This window comes from Megachile rotundata, unplaced genomic scaffold (genome assembly GCF_050947335.1).
Source record: "Megachile rotundata isolate GNS110a unplaced genomic scaffold, iyMegRotu1 scaffold0568, whole genome shotgun sequence".
Lineage (NCBI taxonomy): Eukaryota > Metazoa > Arthropoda > Insecta > Hymenoptera > Megachilidae > Megachile > Megachile rotundata.
The window spans coordinates 17,466-35,326 of NW_027473865.1; the positions used below are offsets into that span (position 1 = coordinate 17,466).

At 38.6% G+C, this 17,861-nt stretch overlaps 3 protein-coding genes across 3 annotated transcripts; all 3 read left to right on the top strand.

Moving 5' to 3' along the window:
• Positions 1-1,535: 1,535 nt before the first annotated feature.
• On the top strand, positions 1,536-3,245 carry LOC143266401 (uncharacterized). The gene has a single exon (XM_076541960.1). The coding sequence runs from the start codon at positions 1,536-1,538 to the stop codon at positions 3,243-3,245; it is 1,710 nt and encodes a 569-aa protein (XP_076398075.1).
• Positions 3,246-3,309: 64 nt separating this feature from the next.
• On the top strand, positions 3,310-4,605 carry LOC143266402 (uncharacterized). Its single transcript, XM_076541961.1, has one exon. The coding sequence runs from the start codon at positions 3,310-3,312 to the stop codon at positions 4,603-4,605; it is 1,296 nt and encodes a 431-aa protein (XP_076398076.1).
• Positions 4,606-10,787: 6,182 nt separating this feature from the next.
• LOC143266403 (uncharacterized) lies at positions 10,788-14,657 on the top strand. The gene has a single exon (XM_076541962.1). It carries the CDS (start codon positions 10,788-10,790, stop codon positions 14,655-14,657), a length of 3,870 nt encoding a protein of 1,289 aa, XP_076398077.1.
• The last annotated feature ends 3,204 nt before the right edge of the window (positions 14,658-17,861 follow it).

The window sequence follows — 17,861 nt, forward strand, 5'->3', positions numbered from 1 at the left end:
CAGTTCGCTTCGAAATTAAGTAATGCTGTCACCGCGTTTAAGGCCCTAGATCTCACCGGTTACCTACATAGTTTCGATCTACTAAAATGTGTGGCGAGCAAACTACCATTGGCCTTGAAATATGCATATAATAGATATGCGGTGGAGACGCCTGTAGAGAAGACGAATTTAGAAAAATTGGCTGACTTCATGTTCCAGGAGGCGGAACTAGCTGTATCGGCTGGCCTCCTTAATTTGGAATCAGCTGTGCAAGTTGCTGGAGTTAGTGGTAGAGCATCTGTAAAAAGAACGCGTTACCTCAAGGCTTCTACCTCGCTAACGATAGTGCATGATGCGGTTGGTCAACAAAATGTGGTCGATTCGCGTCAATTTCGGACGGGTTGCGCGTTTTGTCGGAAGTTAAACCATACTTCTGCGGTTTGTACGCGTTTTTTGAGAGAACCGGTAGAACTCCGCTGGCAATTAGTGCGAAAATTGAGATTGTGCTTTAATTGCCTAAAAACTGGTCATGTCAGAGATAATTGCAGAGCTGAGAAGTGTGCAATATGCCATGCGCGACATCATAAGCTCCTGCATGTCATAAGGTCAGCTTCAAATTCTGATGGAAGAAACAAAAGTGCCGCGAGTAAGGCACAGGTACAGGTAGCTACGACCTCGACGGCTGGTACCAGTAAGGAGACTTGACTGGACGCGACATGCACCTTACTAAAAATAATACCTGTACGCGTATCGAGCTCCATGGGTGCAGCAGATACTTATGCATTGCTCGATGAAGGATCGACGATCACTCTAATCGATAGAAAATTGACACGGTCAATAGGGGTAAGAGGTACGAAGGTGAATATTGCTTTAAAGGGACTAAACGATCGTGATGCAGTCATCGTAAGCAGCGAAAAGGTTAGTGTTTCAGTCCGAGGTTCGTCTGTTCCCTATTTGGTCAAACATATGACAGCAGTACCGGAGTTAAACCTTCCCAGCCAATCTCTTCCCGATCATGTTGTGGAACACGTTAGAAAAACAAATCTAGTGGACTTGATCCCTTATAAGCAGGCGCGACCTCAGTTACTTTTAGGACAAGATAATTGGCCATTGATAGTGACCCGCGAGTTACAAGAAGTGAAAGGTTACGACCTTGCACTATCACGATCTCTTTTAGGTTGGACTTTACACGGTATAGTAAATACGCATTCAGGAGCTGATAAAGCCTCGGTCGCGTGTTTAAAAGACGGAGAAGACGACTCAAGTACCGAAGATGAAGGTAACCCAGTAACACTTGATAAGTTAATTAAGCTTTATTTTCAGTTAGATGATTTTGGTGTTCGTGTGGATACAAAACCTAAAACTGGGCATGATCATGCTCTAGCTACGTTAAAGGATACGAGCCATTTATAGGTAATGCGTGGGAGACAGGGTTATTATGGAACCCGAATGGTGTGCCGGAGATTGACAGTATTACCACTGCAAGGAAAAGGTTATTTATGTTGGAGAAAAAATTGGATCGGAATCCAGGATATGCTGCGTTATATTATAAGGAAATGGGACGATTTTTTTTCAATGGGTATGCCGAAAAGGTTGAAAGGGAGACGCAAAATAGACGCGTCTGGTACCTCCCACATTTTGGAGTGCAGAACGTTAATAAGCCAGGAAAGCTGAGAATAGTTTTTGATGCCGCAGCTAAGACTGCCGGTATTAGCTTGTATGACCAGCTTGAGTCCGGTCCAGACTTATTGAAACCACTGCCGGGTGTGCTATTGCGTTTTCGACAATATGCGGTTGCGTGTAAGGCCGATATAAAGGATATGTTTTTGCGTCTTAAAATTAGAAAAGAGGATCGTGACGCGCAACGATTCTTGTGGCGCGGACATGATCGTAAGAAAGAACCGGAAATTTTCGTTATGTCTTCGTTAATTTTTGGCGCCAAGTCGTCGCCGACCAGTGCGATATATATTAAGAATAAAAACGCTGAAGATTATGCTCATTCACATCCGGATGCGTGTAGGAGTATTACAATGAATAGTTATATGGATGATTATTTAGTTAGCCAGAAATCAGCACAAGATTTAATACATTTAGTTCGAGATGTCACTAGAATAAATGCCCGTGCCAACTTCGAAATGCATGGCTGGGCAAGCAACGATACCACTGTAGTGGCGGCAGCTGGTAGGGAACCTGCAAAAGACGAAGGAGAGTTGAAGCTCTGTGACCGAGGTGGAGAAAAGGTGTTAGGCCTCTATTGGGACACGAAATTAGATGAGTTGGGATTCAAAATCGACATGAACAAAGTTCCCGCGGAGGTGATACGCGGAAGCAGGAAACCGACGAAGCGCGAGTATCTTCGTGTCATTATGTCGATCTTTGACCCGCTAGGATTTCTGGTACCCTTCACGATAAAGTCCAAAATTTTAATGCAGCAAATCTGGCGTAGTGGAATTGGTTGGGATGATCCGTTAAGAGATGAAGAAAATGTCGGTTGGTTAGCGTGGTTGCGAACGCTGCGATTGATAAATCAAAGTCGTATTCCGCGCTGTTTAGTACCAACAACCTCCGATCTCGCAACAGCACAGCTCCATGTGTTCTGTGACGCAAGTTTGGAGGCGTACGCTGCTGTAGCATACATTAGAATAACTACCGAAGGCTCTGTAGCAAGCGTAAATTTAATTATGGCCAAATCAAGAGTAGCCCCCCTGAAACCGCTCTCCGTTCCACGATTGGAATTGCAAGCTGCGTTACTTGCAGCACGATTAGCTAAAACTATTACGGAAGAGCTTGATATTAAATTTCACCAACGGTTTTTGTGGTCCGATTCCGTTACTGTTTTAAGATGGATCAAAGGAGAACATCGAATGCGTCAGGTATTTGTTGCTCATCGTCTGGGGCAAATTGGCGAGATTTCCGAAACCTGTGAGTGGCGCTGGGTTCCGTCCAGCCAGAACCCGGCGGATATCGCGACGCGTTGGAATAACAGAGCTTCCGAGGAACCTAACGTTTGGAACTTGGGGCCCGAATTTTTACGGAAATCGGAAAGTGAATGGCCGGTGGAGAAACCGCTCGATGAGGTGAAGAAGAAAACGATAGACGAAATGGAAATGCGCAAAGCGTTCGTATACTTTACCGAGTCGTACCAATTACCTACCTTTCCGTTAGCGCTAAGACTTCTTGGATGGCAAGGATTATTAATCGTGGCTAGGCGCATACAGTCGGTCATAAGTCGTTGGAAAGGTCGAACTCGTGAACTGCCTCAGTGACAAGCATTTCCACGGCTGAACGATATTGTATCGCATAATTCAGGCTGATTGCTTTCATGAGGAAATGACCGCTATCAGGTGTAACAAAGAGTTAAAGAAAACTAGCAAGATAGCTAATTTGCGGCCTCATATCGATGAACACGGAATCTTAAGAGCAACCGGTCGAGTAACAAAGATTCATGAGGACGAATTTAATAATTTCCCGATAATCCTCGAAGGCAAGCATCCAGCGACTAAATTGCTTATAACAGATTACCATCGGCGTTTCTATCACGCAAATAATGCGGCTGTCGTCAACGAACTACATCAAACCTATTTCATAATAGGTTTAAGAAAGATCTTACGCTCGTTGGTCGCTAAATGCCTAGTATGTCGCTTGCAGCGTGCTAAACCTCAGGCTCCTATCATGTCAACCCTACCGGAGGGACGATTGGCGTACAGGCAGAGACCCTTCAGTCACTGCGGAGTTGACTATTTTGGTCCTATGTTCGTAAAAATTGGTCGACGTAGGGAAAAACGCTGGGGTGTTCTATTTACCTGCCTCACTACGCGGGCTATTCATTTGGAGTTAGCGCATACCTTAAGCGCGAGTTCCGCTATTATGGCTTTACAGAGGTTGGTTTCGCGCAGAGGTCTTCCTGTCACGGTATATAGTGACAACGGCACAAATTTTAGAGGTGCTAGTAAAGAACTTAAAGAAGCTATCGCGGAAATAGATAAAGAGAAGCAACGAGAATATGCGCTGACACAACGAATAGAATCGAAATTCATTCCTCCGGACGCACCACATATGGGTGGGGCGTGGGAACGCCTAATTAGATCCGTGAAAACTGCGCTACACGTGGTTTTACGCGAACAAGCTCCTACAGAAGAAGTCCTGTACACGTTATTGACCGAAGTGGAGCATTCGGTGAACTCACGACCGTTAACACATGTGCCCGTAGATCCGCGAGATCACGAAGCTCTCACTCCTAATCATTTTTTAATTGGAACATCGTCCGGAAGCATAAAGCTGGGAAATTATGAGAAGCAGACCGTATGCTTAAGAAAACAGTGGAAATTGGCTCAACACTTTGCTGACTGCTTCTGGAGGCGTTGGTTACGAGAGTACCTACCGTCTATCATCGGACGACCTAAGTGGATGAGAGAAGGGAATACTTTAGGCAGAGGTGATCTAGTACTCATAGCGGACACACAGTCACCACGCAACGAGTGGAAAAGAGGGACTATTATACAAACATATCCTGGATCCGACGGTGTAGTTAGAGTGGCGAAGATCCACACATCACGAGGCGATTTTACGCGGCCGATACATAAACTCATTAAATTGTTAAGTGTTCGTGAAGTACAAAATCCGTGATTTTGTACGAGGTGGAGGATATTGCGGCTCCATTGAACCGCGGTGTGGTGCGAGAGGGGCGAGAGGCGTTTTATCCGTTTATTTAGTAGTGTTCAATGTTTTGTTTTGCATTTCGTTTGTTGCAATTAAATATTCTCGCTGGCTTCGCGCATAGGGTTGCAAGACCAAAAGGTTAGCACCCTGTCGCAGGCCCACGGGTAAGGTCGCTGGAAACAGCGATCTAGGCCCGGGAGACCAAAGGGGAAAAGCGTGAGCGCTTTTCCAAAAAATATTCAGGTCCGCGAGCACGGCAAGCTTTTTCGAAGGCGAACCGGGGCCGCTCGGCCGAGCGAAGGCGCGAGTCGCGATAACGAGGGAGAAGGAGTGGGGAGGCCCAGGTATCGAGGCCTCGCGAGCGTAGCGGATTATCATTCCTTTTCGTAGCATCGACGCGATAAATACTCTGAGTTCGTCTCGCACCACGATAAATTTCGTAGTTTATATTTCGCTGTTTTGTAAATTGTTAAACGTACTTTATTTAGTCTCATTTATTTAAAATATTAAAGAATAAAGAGATTTTTCTTTCCAAGTATAATATTAGAGTTTTTTTCTTCGATCAATCCCCTATCCTGGTATTTTTCCGTTACATAATATGTATAATAATTATCGTTCTATCGATACTAGCAGCATAATATGGCTAATAACTTGAGTTAGATTGAACATAATAAGAGTAATATATATAATAATTATTGTTCCATCGATAGTAGCAGCATAATATGCCTAATAATTTGAGTTAGATTGAAAATAATAAGAGTAATATATATAATAGTTATTGTTCTATCGATACTAGCAGCATAATATGGCTAACAATTTAAGTTAGATTGAAAATAATAAGAGTAATATATATAATAATTATTGTTCTATCGATAGTAGCAGCATAATATGCCTAATAATTTGAGTTAGATTGAAACTGATGAGAGTCATAAGTTTAATAATTATCGTTCTGTCGATACTAGCAGCATATTATGGCTAACAATTTAAGTTAGATTGAAAATAATAAGAGTAATATATATAATAGTTATTGTTCTATCGATACTAGCAGCATAATATGGCTAAAAATTTGAGTTAGATTGAAAACGATAAGAGTTATAAGTGTAATAATTATCGTTCTATCGATACTAGCAGCATAACATGCCTAATAATTTGATTTAGATTGAAAATAATATGAGTAACAAGTATAATAATTATCGTTCTATCGATACTAGCAGCATAATATGGCTAAAAATTTGAGTTAGATTGAAAATTATAAGAGTAAAAAGTTTTTAATTATCGTTCTATCGATAATAGCAGCATAATATGGCTAATAATTTGATTTAGATTGAAAATAATAAGAGTAACAAGTATAATAATTATCGTTCTATCGATACTAGCACCATAATATGGCTAAAAATTTGAGTTAGATTGAAAATTATAAGAGTAAAAAGTTTAATAATTATCGTTCTATCGATAGTAGCAGCATAATAAGCCAAATAATTTGAGTTAGATTGAAAATAATAAGAGCAATAAGTATAATAATTATCGTTCTATCGATACTAGCAGCATAACATGGATAACAATTTAGGTTAGATTGAAAATTATAAGAGTTATAAGTTTAATAATTATCGTTCTATCGATGCTAGCAGCATAATATGCCTAATAATTTGATTTAGATTGAAAATAATAAGAGTAACAAGTATAATAATTATCGTTCTATCGATACAAGCAGCATAATATGGCTAATAATTGGAGTTAGATTAAAAATAATAAGAGTAACAAGTATAATAATTATCGTTCTATCGATACTAGCAACATAATATGGCTAAAAATTTGAGTTAGATTGAACATAATAAGAGTAATATGTATAATAATTATCGATCTATCGATAGTAGCAGCATAATAAGCCAAATAATTTGAGTTAGATTGAACATAATAAGAGTAATATGTATGAAATTATCGTTCTATCGATAACAGCAGCATAATATGGATAACAATTTAAGTTAGATTGAAAATTATAAGAGTAAAAAGTTTGATAATTATCGTTCTATCGATAATTGCAGCATAATATGGCTAATAACTTGAGTTAGATTGAACATAATAAGAGTAATATATATAATAATTATTGTTCTATCGATAGTAGCAGCATAATATGCCTAATAATTTGAGTTAGATTGAAAATAATAAGAGTAATAAGTATAATAATTATCGTTCTATCGATACTCGCAGCATAATATGGCTAATAATTTAAGTTAGATTGATAGTAGTAACACTAATATGTCTAATAATTATCGTTCAATCGATAACAGCAGCATAATATTGCTAATAATTTGAGTTAGATTGAAACTGATAAGAGTCATAAGTTTAATAATTATTTGTTCTATCGATACTAGCAGCATAATATGGCTAACAATTTGAGTTAGATTGAAAATGATAAGAGTCATAAGTTTAATAATTATCGTTCTATCGATACTAGCAGCATAATATGGCTAATAATTGAAGTTAGATTAAAAATAATAAGAGTAACAAGTATAATAATTATCGTTCTATCGATACGAGCAGCATAATATGGCTAATAATTTAAATTAGATTGAAAATAATAAGAGTAACAAGTAAAATAATTATCGTTCTACCGATACTAGCAGCATAATATGGCTTCAAATTTGCGTTAGATTGAAAACGATAAGAGTAATAAGTTTAATAATTATCGTTCTATCGATACTCGCAGCATAATATGCCTAATAATTTGAGTTAGATTGAAAATAATAAGAGCAATATGTATAATAATTATTGTTCTATCGATAGTAGCAGCATAATACGCCTAATAATATGATTTAGATCGAAAATAATATGAGCAATAAGTATAATAATTATCGTTCTATCGATACTAGCAGCATAATATGGCTAATTATATTACTTAGATTGAAAATAATAAGAGTAATATATATAATAGTTATTGTTCTATCGATACTAGCAGCATAATATGGCTAACAATTTAAGTTAGATTGAAAATAATAAGAGTAATATATATAATAATTATTGTTCTATCGATAGTAGCAGCATAATATGCCTAATAATTTGAGTTAGATTGAAAATGATGAGAGTCATAAGTTTAATAATTATCGTTCTGTCGATACTAGCAGCATATTATGGCTAACAATTTAAGTTAGATTGAAAATAATAAGAGTAATATATATAATAGTTATTGTTCTATCGATACTAGCAGCATAATATGGCTAAAAATTTGAGTTAGATTGAAAACGATAAGAGTTATAAGTGTAATAATTATCGTTCTATCGATACTAGCAGCATAACGTGCCTAATAATTTGATTTAGATTGAAAATAATATGAGTAACAAGTATAATGATTATCGTTCTATCGATAATAGCAGCATAATATGGCTAATAATTTAAGTTATTTTGAAGATGGCAAGAGCGATAAGTTTAATAATCATCGTTCTATCGATACTAGCAGCATAATATGGCTAATAATTTGAGTTAGATTAAAAATAATAAGAGTAACAAGTATAATAATTATCGTTCTATCGATACTAGCAGCATAATATGGCTAAAAATTTGAGTTAGATTGAAAATTATAAGAGTAAAAAGTTTAATAATTATCGTTCTATCGATAATAGCAGCATAATATGGCTAATAATTTGATTTAGATTGAAAATAATAAGAGTAACAAGTATAATAATTATCGCTCTATCGATACTAGCAGCATAATATGGCTAATAATTTGAGTTAGATTGAAAATTATAAGAGTAAAAAGTTTAATAATTATCGTTCTATCGATAGTAGCAGCATAATAAGCCAAATAATTTGAGTTAGATTGAAAATAATAAGAGCAATATGTATAATAATTATCGTTCTATCGATAGTAGTAGCATAATACGCCTAATAATATGATTTAGATTGAAAACAATATGAGTAATATATTGCGGCTCCATTGAACCGCAGTGTGGTGCGAGAGGGGCGAGAGGCGTATTATCCGTTTATTTAGTAGTGTTCAATGTTTTGTTTTGCATTTCGTTTGTTGCAATTAAATATTCTCGCTGGCTTCGCGCATAGGGTTGCAAGACCAAAAGGTTAGCACCCTGTCGCAGGCCCACGGGTAAGGTCGCTGGAAACAGCGATCTAGGCCCGGGAGACCAAAGGGAAAAGCGTGAGCGCTTTTCCAAAAAATATTCAGGTCCGCGAGCCCGGCAAGCTTTTTCGAAGGCGAACCGGGGCCGCTCGGCCGAGCGAAGGCGCGAGTCGCGATAACGAGGGAGAAGGAGTGGGGAGGCCCAGGTATCGAGGCCTCGCGAGCGTAGCGGATTATCATTCCTTTTCGTAGCATCGACGCGATAAATACTCTGAGTTCGTCTCGCACCACGATAAATTTCGTAGTTTATAGTTCGCTGTTTTGTAAATTGTTAAACGTACTTTATTTAGTCTCATTTATTTAAAATATTAAAGAATAAAGAGATTTTTCTTTCCAAGTATAATATTAGAGTTTTTTTCTTCGATCAATCCCCCTATCCTGGTATTTTTCCGTTACAATATTTTTTGGTGCCGAAACCCGGGACATATTTCCGAGGAATTACAGGATAGGGGAGCATTCGTTTTCGTTTAAAGTTGTATTGGAATTGACTTAATTATAATTACGGATCATGACTTATAAGAGGAAAAAGGCTCCCTCAGCCGCTGGTGATAAGTCGGGGGCTCCGAGAGGAAAAAGGGCTCGCGTAGACAGAACAGAAAGAGTGGCGCCTGTCCCTGAGCTTTCGCGCGCCGCAATTTCCTACACGATTTTGCAATCGCCTGTTCCGGGACCGAGCGGGAACCCCAGTGATCAAAATACGCCTAGCTTACGTGTAGAAGACAGACAAGAAACCATTAATGATTCGTCGAGAGACGCTCAATTGGCAGTTATACGGGATCTGTCTGACACTACCGCTGCCATAGATGAAGAGGAAATAATTTTGCCTCCCAACGCATCTACGCAAGAGAGGTCGAGTACAAGTGCACAATTTACTCTTGACCCGGCTGTCCGAATAGCGGAGGCCATCGAAAAAACCCTAGTAGCCGTACGTGAGTCTTCGATGAGCGATGGGAGTTCTCGTCTCGTTAATCGACTAACTTCCGCTAAAAGCTTACCGACCTTCTCCGGTGATCCGGTTGAATGGTTACATTTTAAAGAAGCATATGAGTTGACATCGGATCTCGGCGGTTTTAGTGAGCGAGAAAACATTGCTCGATTATTTGAAGCTTTAAAGGGCGAAGCTCGGGAAGTTGTGAGCGTACTTTTAGCTACGACGAGGAATGCGAAGGAGGTTATGCGCACACTTGAGCTACATTTTGGAAATAAATATGTGGTTGCTAAAAGAGTGTCGGCACAAATAAAGGAGTTACCGCATTTAGAGTCAGGAAAAATTAACATTACACAGTTCGCTTCGAAATTAAGTAATGCTGTCACCGCGTTTAAGGCCCTAGATCTCACCGGTTACCTACATAGTTTCGATCTACTAAAATGTGTGGCGAGCAAACTACCATTGGCCTTGAAATATGCATATAATAGATATGCGGTGGAGACGCCTGTAGAGAAGACGAATTTAGAAAAATTGGCTGACTTCATGTTCCAGGAGGCGGAACTAGCTGTATCGGCTGGCCTCCTTAATTTGGAATCAGCTGTGCAAGTTGCTGGAGTTAGTGGTAGAGCATCTGTAAAAAGAACGCGTTACCTCAAGGCTTCTACCTCGCTAACGATAGTGCATGATGCGGTTGGTCAACAAAATGTGGTCGATTCGCGTCAATTTCGGACGGGTTGCGCGTTTTGTCGGAAGTTAAACCATACTTCTGCGGTTTGTACGCGTTTTTTGAGAGAACCGGTAGAACTCCGCTGGCAATTAGTGCGAAAATTGAGATTGTGCTTTAATTGCCTAAAAACTGGTCATGTCAGAGATAATTGCAGAGCTGAGAAGTGTGCAATATGCCATGCGCGACATCATAAGCTCCTGCATGTCATAAGGTCAGCTTCAAATTCTGATGGAAGAAACAAAAGTGCCGCGAGTAAGGCACAGGTACAGGTAGCTACGACCTCGACGGCTGGTACCAGTAAGGAGACTTGACTGGACGCGACATGCACCTTACTAAAAATAATACCTGTACGCGTATCGAGCTCCATGGGTGCAGCAGATACTTATGCATTGCTCGATGAAGGATCGACGATCACTCTAATCGATAGAAAATTGACACGGTCAATAGGGGTAAGAGGTACGAAGGTGAATATTGCTTTAAAGGGACTAAACGATCGTGATGCAGTCATCGTAAGCAGCGAAAAGGTTAGTGTTTCAGTCCGAGGTTCGTCTGTTCCCTATTTGGTCAAACATATGACAGCAGTACCGGAGTTAAACCTTCCCAGCCAATCTCTTCCCGATCATGTTGTGGAACACGTTAGAAAAACAAATCTAGTGGACTTGATCCCTTATAAGCAGGCGCGACCTCAGTTACTTTTAGGACAAGATAATTGGCCATTGATAGTGACCCGCGAGTTACAAGAAGTGAAAGGTTACGACCTTGCACTATCACGATCTCTTTTAGGTTGGACTTTACACGGTATAGTAAATACGCATTCAGGAGCTGATAAAGCCTCGGTCGCGTGTTTAAAAGACGGAGAAGACGACTCAAGTACCGAAGATGAAGGTAACCCAGTAACACTTGATAAGTTAATTAAGCTTTATTTTCAGTTAGATGATTTTGGTGTTCGTGTGGATACAAAACCTAAAACTGGGCATGATCATGCTCTAGCTACGTTAAAGGATACGAGCCATTTTATAGGTAATGCGTGGGAGACAGGGTTATTATGGAACCCGAATGGTGTGCCGGAGATTGACAGTATTACCACTGCAAGGAAAAGGTTATTTATGTTGGAGAAAAAATTGGATCGGAATCCAGGATATGCTGCGTTATATTATAAGGAAATGGGACGATTTTTTTTCAATGGGTATGCCGAAAAGGTTGAAAGGGAGACGCAAAATAGACGCGTCTGGTACCTCCCACATTTTGGAGTGCAGAACGTTAATAAGCCAGGAAAGCTGAGAATAGTTTTTGATGCCGCAGCTAAGACTGCCGGTATTAGCTTGTATGACCAGCTTGAGTCCGGTCCAGACTTATTGAAACCACTGCCGGGTGTGCTATTGCGTTTTCGACAATATGCGGTTGCGTGTAAGGCCGATATAAAGGATATGTTTTTGCGTCTTAAAATTAGAAAAGAGGATCGTGACGCGCAACGATTCTTGTGGCGCGGACATGATCGTAAGAAAGAACCGGAAATTTTCGTTATGTCTTCGTTAATTTTTGGCGCCAAGTCGTCGCCGACCAGTGCGATATATATTAAGAATAAAAACGCTGAAGATTATGCTCATTCACATCCGGATGCGTGTAGGAGTATTACAATGAATAGTTATATGGATGATTATTTAGTTAGCCAGAAATCAGCACAAGATTTAATACATTTAGTTCGAGATGTCACTAGAATAAATGCCCGTGCCAACTTCGAAATGCATGGCTGGGCAAGCAACGATACCACTGTAGTGGCGGCAGCTGGTAGGGAACCTGCAAAAGACGAAGGAGAGTTGAAGCTCTGTGACCGAGGTGGAGAAAAGGTGTTAGGCCTCTATTGGGACACGAAATTAGATGAGTTGGGATTCAAAATCGACATGAACAAAGTTCCCGCGGAGGTGATACGCGGAAGCAGGAAACCGACGAAGCGCGAGTATCTTCGTGTCATTATGTCGATCTTTGACCCGCTAGGATTTCTGGTACCCTTCACGATAAAGTCCAAAATTTTAATGCAGCAAATCTGGCGTAGTGGAATTGGTTGGGATGATCCGTTAAGAGATGAAGAAAATGTCGGTTGGTTAGCGTGGTTGCGAACGCTGCGATTGATAAATCAAAGTCGTATTCCGCGCTGTTTAGTACCAACAACCTCCGATCTCGCAACAGCACAGCTCCATGTGTTCTGTGACGCAAGTTTGGAGGCGTACGCTGCTGTAGCATACATTAGAATAACTACCGAAGGCTCTGTAGCAAGCGTAAATTTAATTATGGCCAAATCAAGAGTAGCCCCCCTGAAACCGCTCTCCGTTCCACGATTGGAATTGCAAGCTGCGTTACTTGCAGCACGATTAGCTAAAACTATTACGGAAGAGCTTGATATTAAATTTCACCAACGGTTTTTGTGGTCCGATTCCGTTACTGTTTTAAGATGGATCAAAGGAGAACATCGAATGCGTCAGGTATTTGTTGCTCATCGTCTGGGGCAAATTGGCGAGATTTCCGAAACCTGTGAGTGGCGCTGGGTTCCGTCCAGCCAGAACCCGGCGGATATCGCGACGCGTTGGAATAACAGAGCTTCCGAGGAACCTAACGTTTGGAACTTGGGGCCCGAATTTTTACGGAAATCGGAAAGTGAATGGCCGGTGGAGAAACCGCTCGATGAGGTGAAGAAGAAAACGATAGACGAAATGGAAATGCGCAAAGCGTTCGTATACTTTACCGAGTCGTACCAATTACCTACCTTTCCGTTAGCGCTAAGACTTCTTGGATGGCAAGGATTATTAATCGTGGCTAGGCGCATACAGTCGGTCATAAGTCGTTGGAAAGGTCGAACTCGTGAACTGCCCTCAGTGACAAGCATTTCCACGGCTGAACGATATTGGTATCGCATAATTCAGGCTGATTGCTTTCATGAGGAAATGACCGCTATCAGGTGTAACAAAGAGTTAAAGAAAACTAGCAAGATAGCTAATTTGCGGCCTCATATCGATGAACACGGAATCTTAAGAGCAACCGGTCGAGTAACAAAGATTCATGAGGACGAATTTAATAATTTCCCGATAATCCTCGAAGGCAAGCATCCAGCGACTAAATTGCTTATAACAGATTACCATCGGCGTTTCTATCACGCAAATAATGCGGCTGTCGTCAACGAACTACATCAAACCTATTTCATAATAGGTTTAAGAAAGATCTTACGCTCGTTGGTCGCTAAATGCCTAGTATGTCGCTTGCAGCGTGCTAAACCTCAGGCTCCTATCATGTCAACCCTACCGGAGGGACGATTGGCGTACAGGCAGAGACCCTTCAGTCACTGCGGAGTTGACTATTTTGGTCCTATGTTCGTAAAAATTGGTCGACGTAGGGAAAAACGCTGGGGTGTTCTATTTACCTGCCTCACTACGCGGGCTATTCATTTGGAGTTAGCGCATACCTTAAGCGCGAGTTCCGCTATTATGGCTTTACAGAGGTTGGTTTCGCGCAGAGGTCTTCCTGTCACGGTATATAGTGACAACGGCACAAATTTTAGAGGTGCTAGTAAAGAACTTAAAGAAGCTATCGCGGAAATAGATAAAGAGAAGCAACGAGAATATGCGCTGACACAACGAATAGAATCGAAATTCATTCCTCCGGACGCACCACATATGGGTGGGGCGTGGGAACGCCTAATTAGATCCGTGAAAACTGCGCTACACGTGGTTTTACGCGAACAAGCTCCTACAGAAGAAGTCCTGTACACGTTATTGACCGAAGTGGAGCATTCGGTGAACTCACGACCGTTAACACATGTGCCCGTAGATCCGCGAGATCACGAAGCTCTCACTCCTAATCATTTTTTAATTGGAACATCGTCCGGAAGCATAAAGCTGGGAAATTATGAGAAGCAGACCGTATGCTTAAGAAAACAGTGGAAATTGGCTCAACACTTTGCTGACTGCTTCTGGAGGCGTTGGTTACGAGAGTACCTACCGTCTATCATCGGACGACCTAAGTGGATGAGAGAAGGGAATACTTTAGGCAGAGGTGATCTAGTACTCATAGCGGACACACAGTCACCACGCAACGAGTGGAAAAGAGGGACTATTATACAAACATATCCTGGATCCGACGGTGTAGTTAGAGTGGCGAAGATCCACACATCACGAGGCGATTTTACGCGGCCGATACATAAACTCATTAAATTGTTAAGTGTTCGTGAAGTACAAAATCCGTGATTTTGTACGAGGTGGAGGATATTGCGGCTCCATTGAACCGCGGTGTGGTGCGAGAGGGGCGAGAGGCGTTTTATCCGTTTATTTAGTAGTGTTCAATGTTTTGTTTTGCATTTCGTTTGTTGCAATTAAATATTCTCGCTGGCTTCGCGCATAGGGTTGCAAGACCAAAAGGTTAGCACCCTGTCGCAGGCCCACGGGTAAGGTCGCTGGAAACAGCGATCTAGGCCCGGGAGACCAAAGGGGAAAAGCGTGAGCGCTTTTCCAAAAAATATTCAGGTCCGCGAGCACGGCAAGCTTTTTCGAAGGCGAACCGGGGCCGCTCGGCCGAGCGAAGGCGCGAGTCGCGATAACGAGGGAGAAGGAGTGGGGAGGCCCAGGTATCGAGGCCTCGCGAGCGTAGCGGATTATCATTCCTTTTCGTAGCATCGACGCGATAAATACTCTGAGTTCGTCTCGCACCACGATAAATTTCGTAGTTTATATTTCGCTGTTTTGTAAATTGTTAAACGTACTTTATTTAGTCTCATTTATTTAAAATATTAAAGAATAAAGAGATTTTTCTTTCCAAGTATAATATTAGAGTTTTTTTCTTCGATCAATCCCCCTATCCTGGTATTTTTCCGTTACATAATATGTATAATAATTATCGTTCTATCGATACTAGCAGCATAATATGGCTAATAACTTGAGTTAGATTGAACATAATAAGAGTAATATATATAATAATTATTGTTCCATCGATAGTAGCAGCATAATATGCCTAATAATTTGAGTTAGATTGAAAATAATAAGAGTAATATATATAATAGTTATTGTTCTATCGATACTAGCAGCATAATATGGCTAACAATTTAAGTTAGATTGAAAATAATAAGAGTAATATATATAATAATTATTGTTCTATCGATAGTAGCAGCATAATATGCCTAATAATTTGAGTTAGATTGAAACTGATGAGAGTCATAAGTTTAATAATTATCGTTCTGTCGATACTAGCAGCATATTATGGCTAACAATTTAAGTTAGATTGAAAATAATAAGAGTAATATATATAATAGTTATTGTTCTATCGATACTAGCAGCATAATATGGCTAAAAATTTGAGTTAGATTGAAAACGATAAGAGTTATAAGTGTAATAATTATCGTTCTATCGATACTAGCAGCATAACATGCCTAATAATTTGATTTAGATTGAAAATAATATGAGTAACAAGTATAATAATTATCGTTCTATCGATACTAGCAGCATAATATGGCTAAAAATTTGAGTTAGATTGAAAATTATAAGAGTAAAAAGTTTTTAATTATCGTTCTATCGATAATAGCAGCATAATATGGCTAATAATTTGATTTAGATTGAAAATAATAAGAGTAACAAGTATAATAATTATCGTTCTATCGATACTAGCACCATAATATGGCTAAAAATTTGAGTTAGATTGAAAATTATAAGAGTAAAAAGTTTAATAATTATCGTTCTATCGATAGTAGCAGCATAATAAGCCAAATAATTTGAGTTAGATTGAAAATAATAAGAGCAATAAGTATAATAATTATCGTTCTATCGATACTAGCAGCATAACATGGATAACAATTTAGGTTAGATTGAAAATTATAAGAGTTATAAGTTTAATAATTATCGTTCTATCGATGCTAGCAGCATAATATGCCTAATAATTTGATTTAGATTGAAAATAATAAGAGTAACAAGTATAATAATTATCGTTCTATCGATACTAGCACCATAATATGGCTAAAAATTTGATTTAGATTGAAAATAATAAGAGTAACAAGTATAATAATTATCGTTCTATCGATACTAGCTGCATAATATGCCTAAAAATTTGAGTTAGATTGAAAAATATAGGATTAGAATGTTTAATAATTATCGTTCTATCGATAATAGCAGCATAATATGGCTAGTAATTTAAGTTAGTTTGAAAATGATAAGAGCGATAAGTTTAATAATTATCGTTCTATCGATACTAGCAGCATAATATGGCTAATAATTTGAGTTAGATTAAAAATAATAAGAGTAACAAGTATAATAATTATCGTCCTATCGATACTAGCAACATAATGTGGCTAATTGTATTACTTAGATTGAAAATAATAAGAGTAATAAGTATAATAATTATCGTTCTATCGATACTAGCAGCATAATATGGCTAAAAATTTGAGTTAGATTGAAAATAATAAGAGTAATATATATAATAATTAGTGTTCTATCGATAGTAGCAGCATAATATGCCTAATAATTTGAGTTAGATTGAAAATAATAAGAGTAATAAGTATAATAATTATCGTTCTATCGATAGTAGCAGCATAATAAGCCAAATAATTTGAGTTAGATTGAAAATAGTAAGAGTAACAAGTGTAATAATTATCGTTCTATCGATACTAGCAGCATAATATGGCTAACAATTTAAGCTAGACTGAAAATAATAAGAGCAATATATATAATAATTATTGTTCTATCGATAGTAGCAGCATAATATGCCTAATAATTTGAGTTAGATTGAAACTGATAACAGTCATAAGTTTAATAATTATCGTTCTATCGATACTAGCTGCATAATATGCCTAATAATTTGAGTTAGATTGAACATAATAAGAGTAATATGTATAATAATTATCGTTCTATCGATAGTAGCAGCATAATATGCCTATTAATTTGAGTTAGATTGAAAATGATAAGAGCGATAAGTTTAAAAATTATCGTTCTATCGATACTAGCAGCATAATATGGCTAATAATTTGATTTAGATTGAAAATAATAAGAGTAACAAGTGTAATAATTATCGTTCTATCGATACTAGCAGCATAATATGGCTAACAATTTAAGTTAGATTGAAAATAATAAGAGTAATATATATAATAATTAGTGTTCTATCGATAGTAGCAGCATAATATGCCTAATAATTTGAGTTAGATTGAAAATAATAAGAGTAATAAGTATAATAATTATCGTTCTATCGATAGTAGCAGCATAATAAGCCAAATAATTTGAGTTAGATTGAAAATAGTAAGAGCAACAAGTATAATAATTATCCTTCTTTCGATACTAGCAGCATAATATGGATAACAAGTTAAGTTAGATTGAAAATTATAAGAGTATAAAGTTTAATAATTATCGTTCTATCGATAATAGCTCATAATATGGCTAAAAATTTGAGTTAGATTGAAAACGATAAGAGTAATA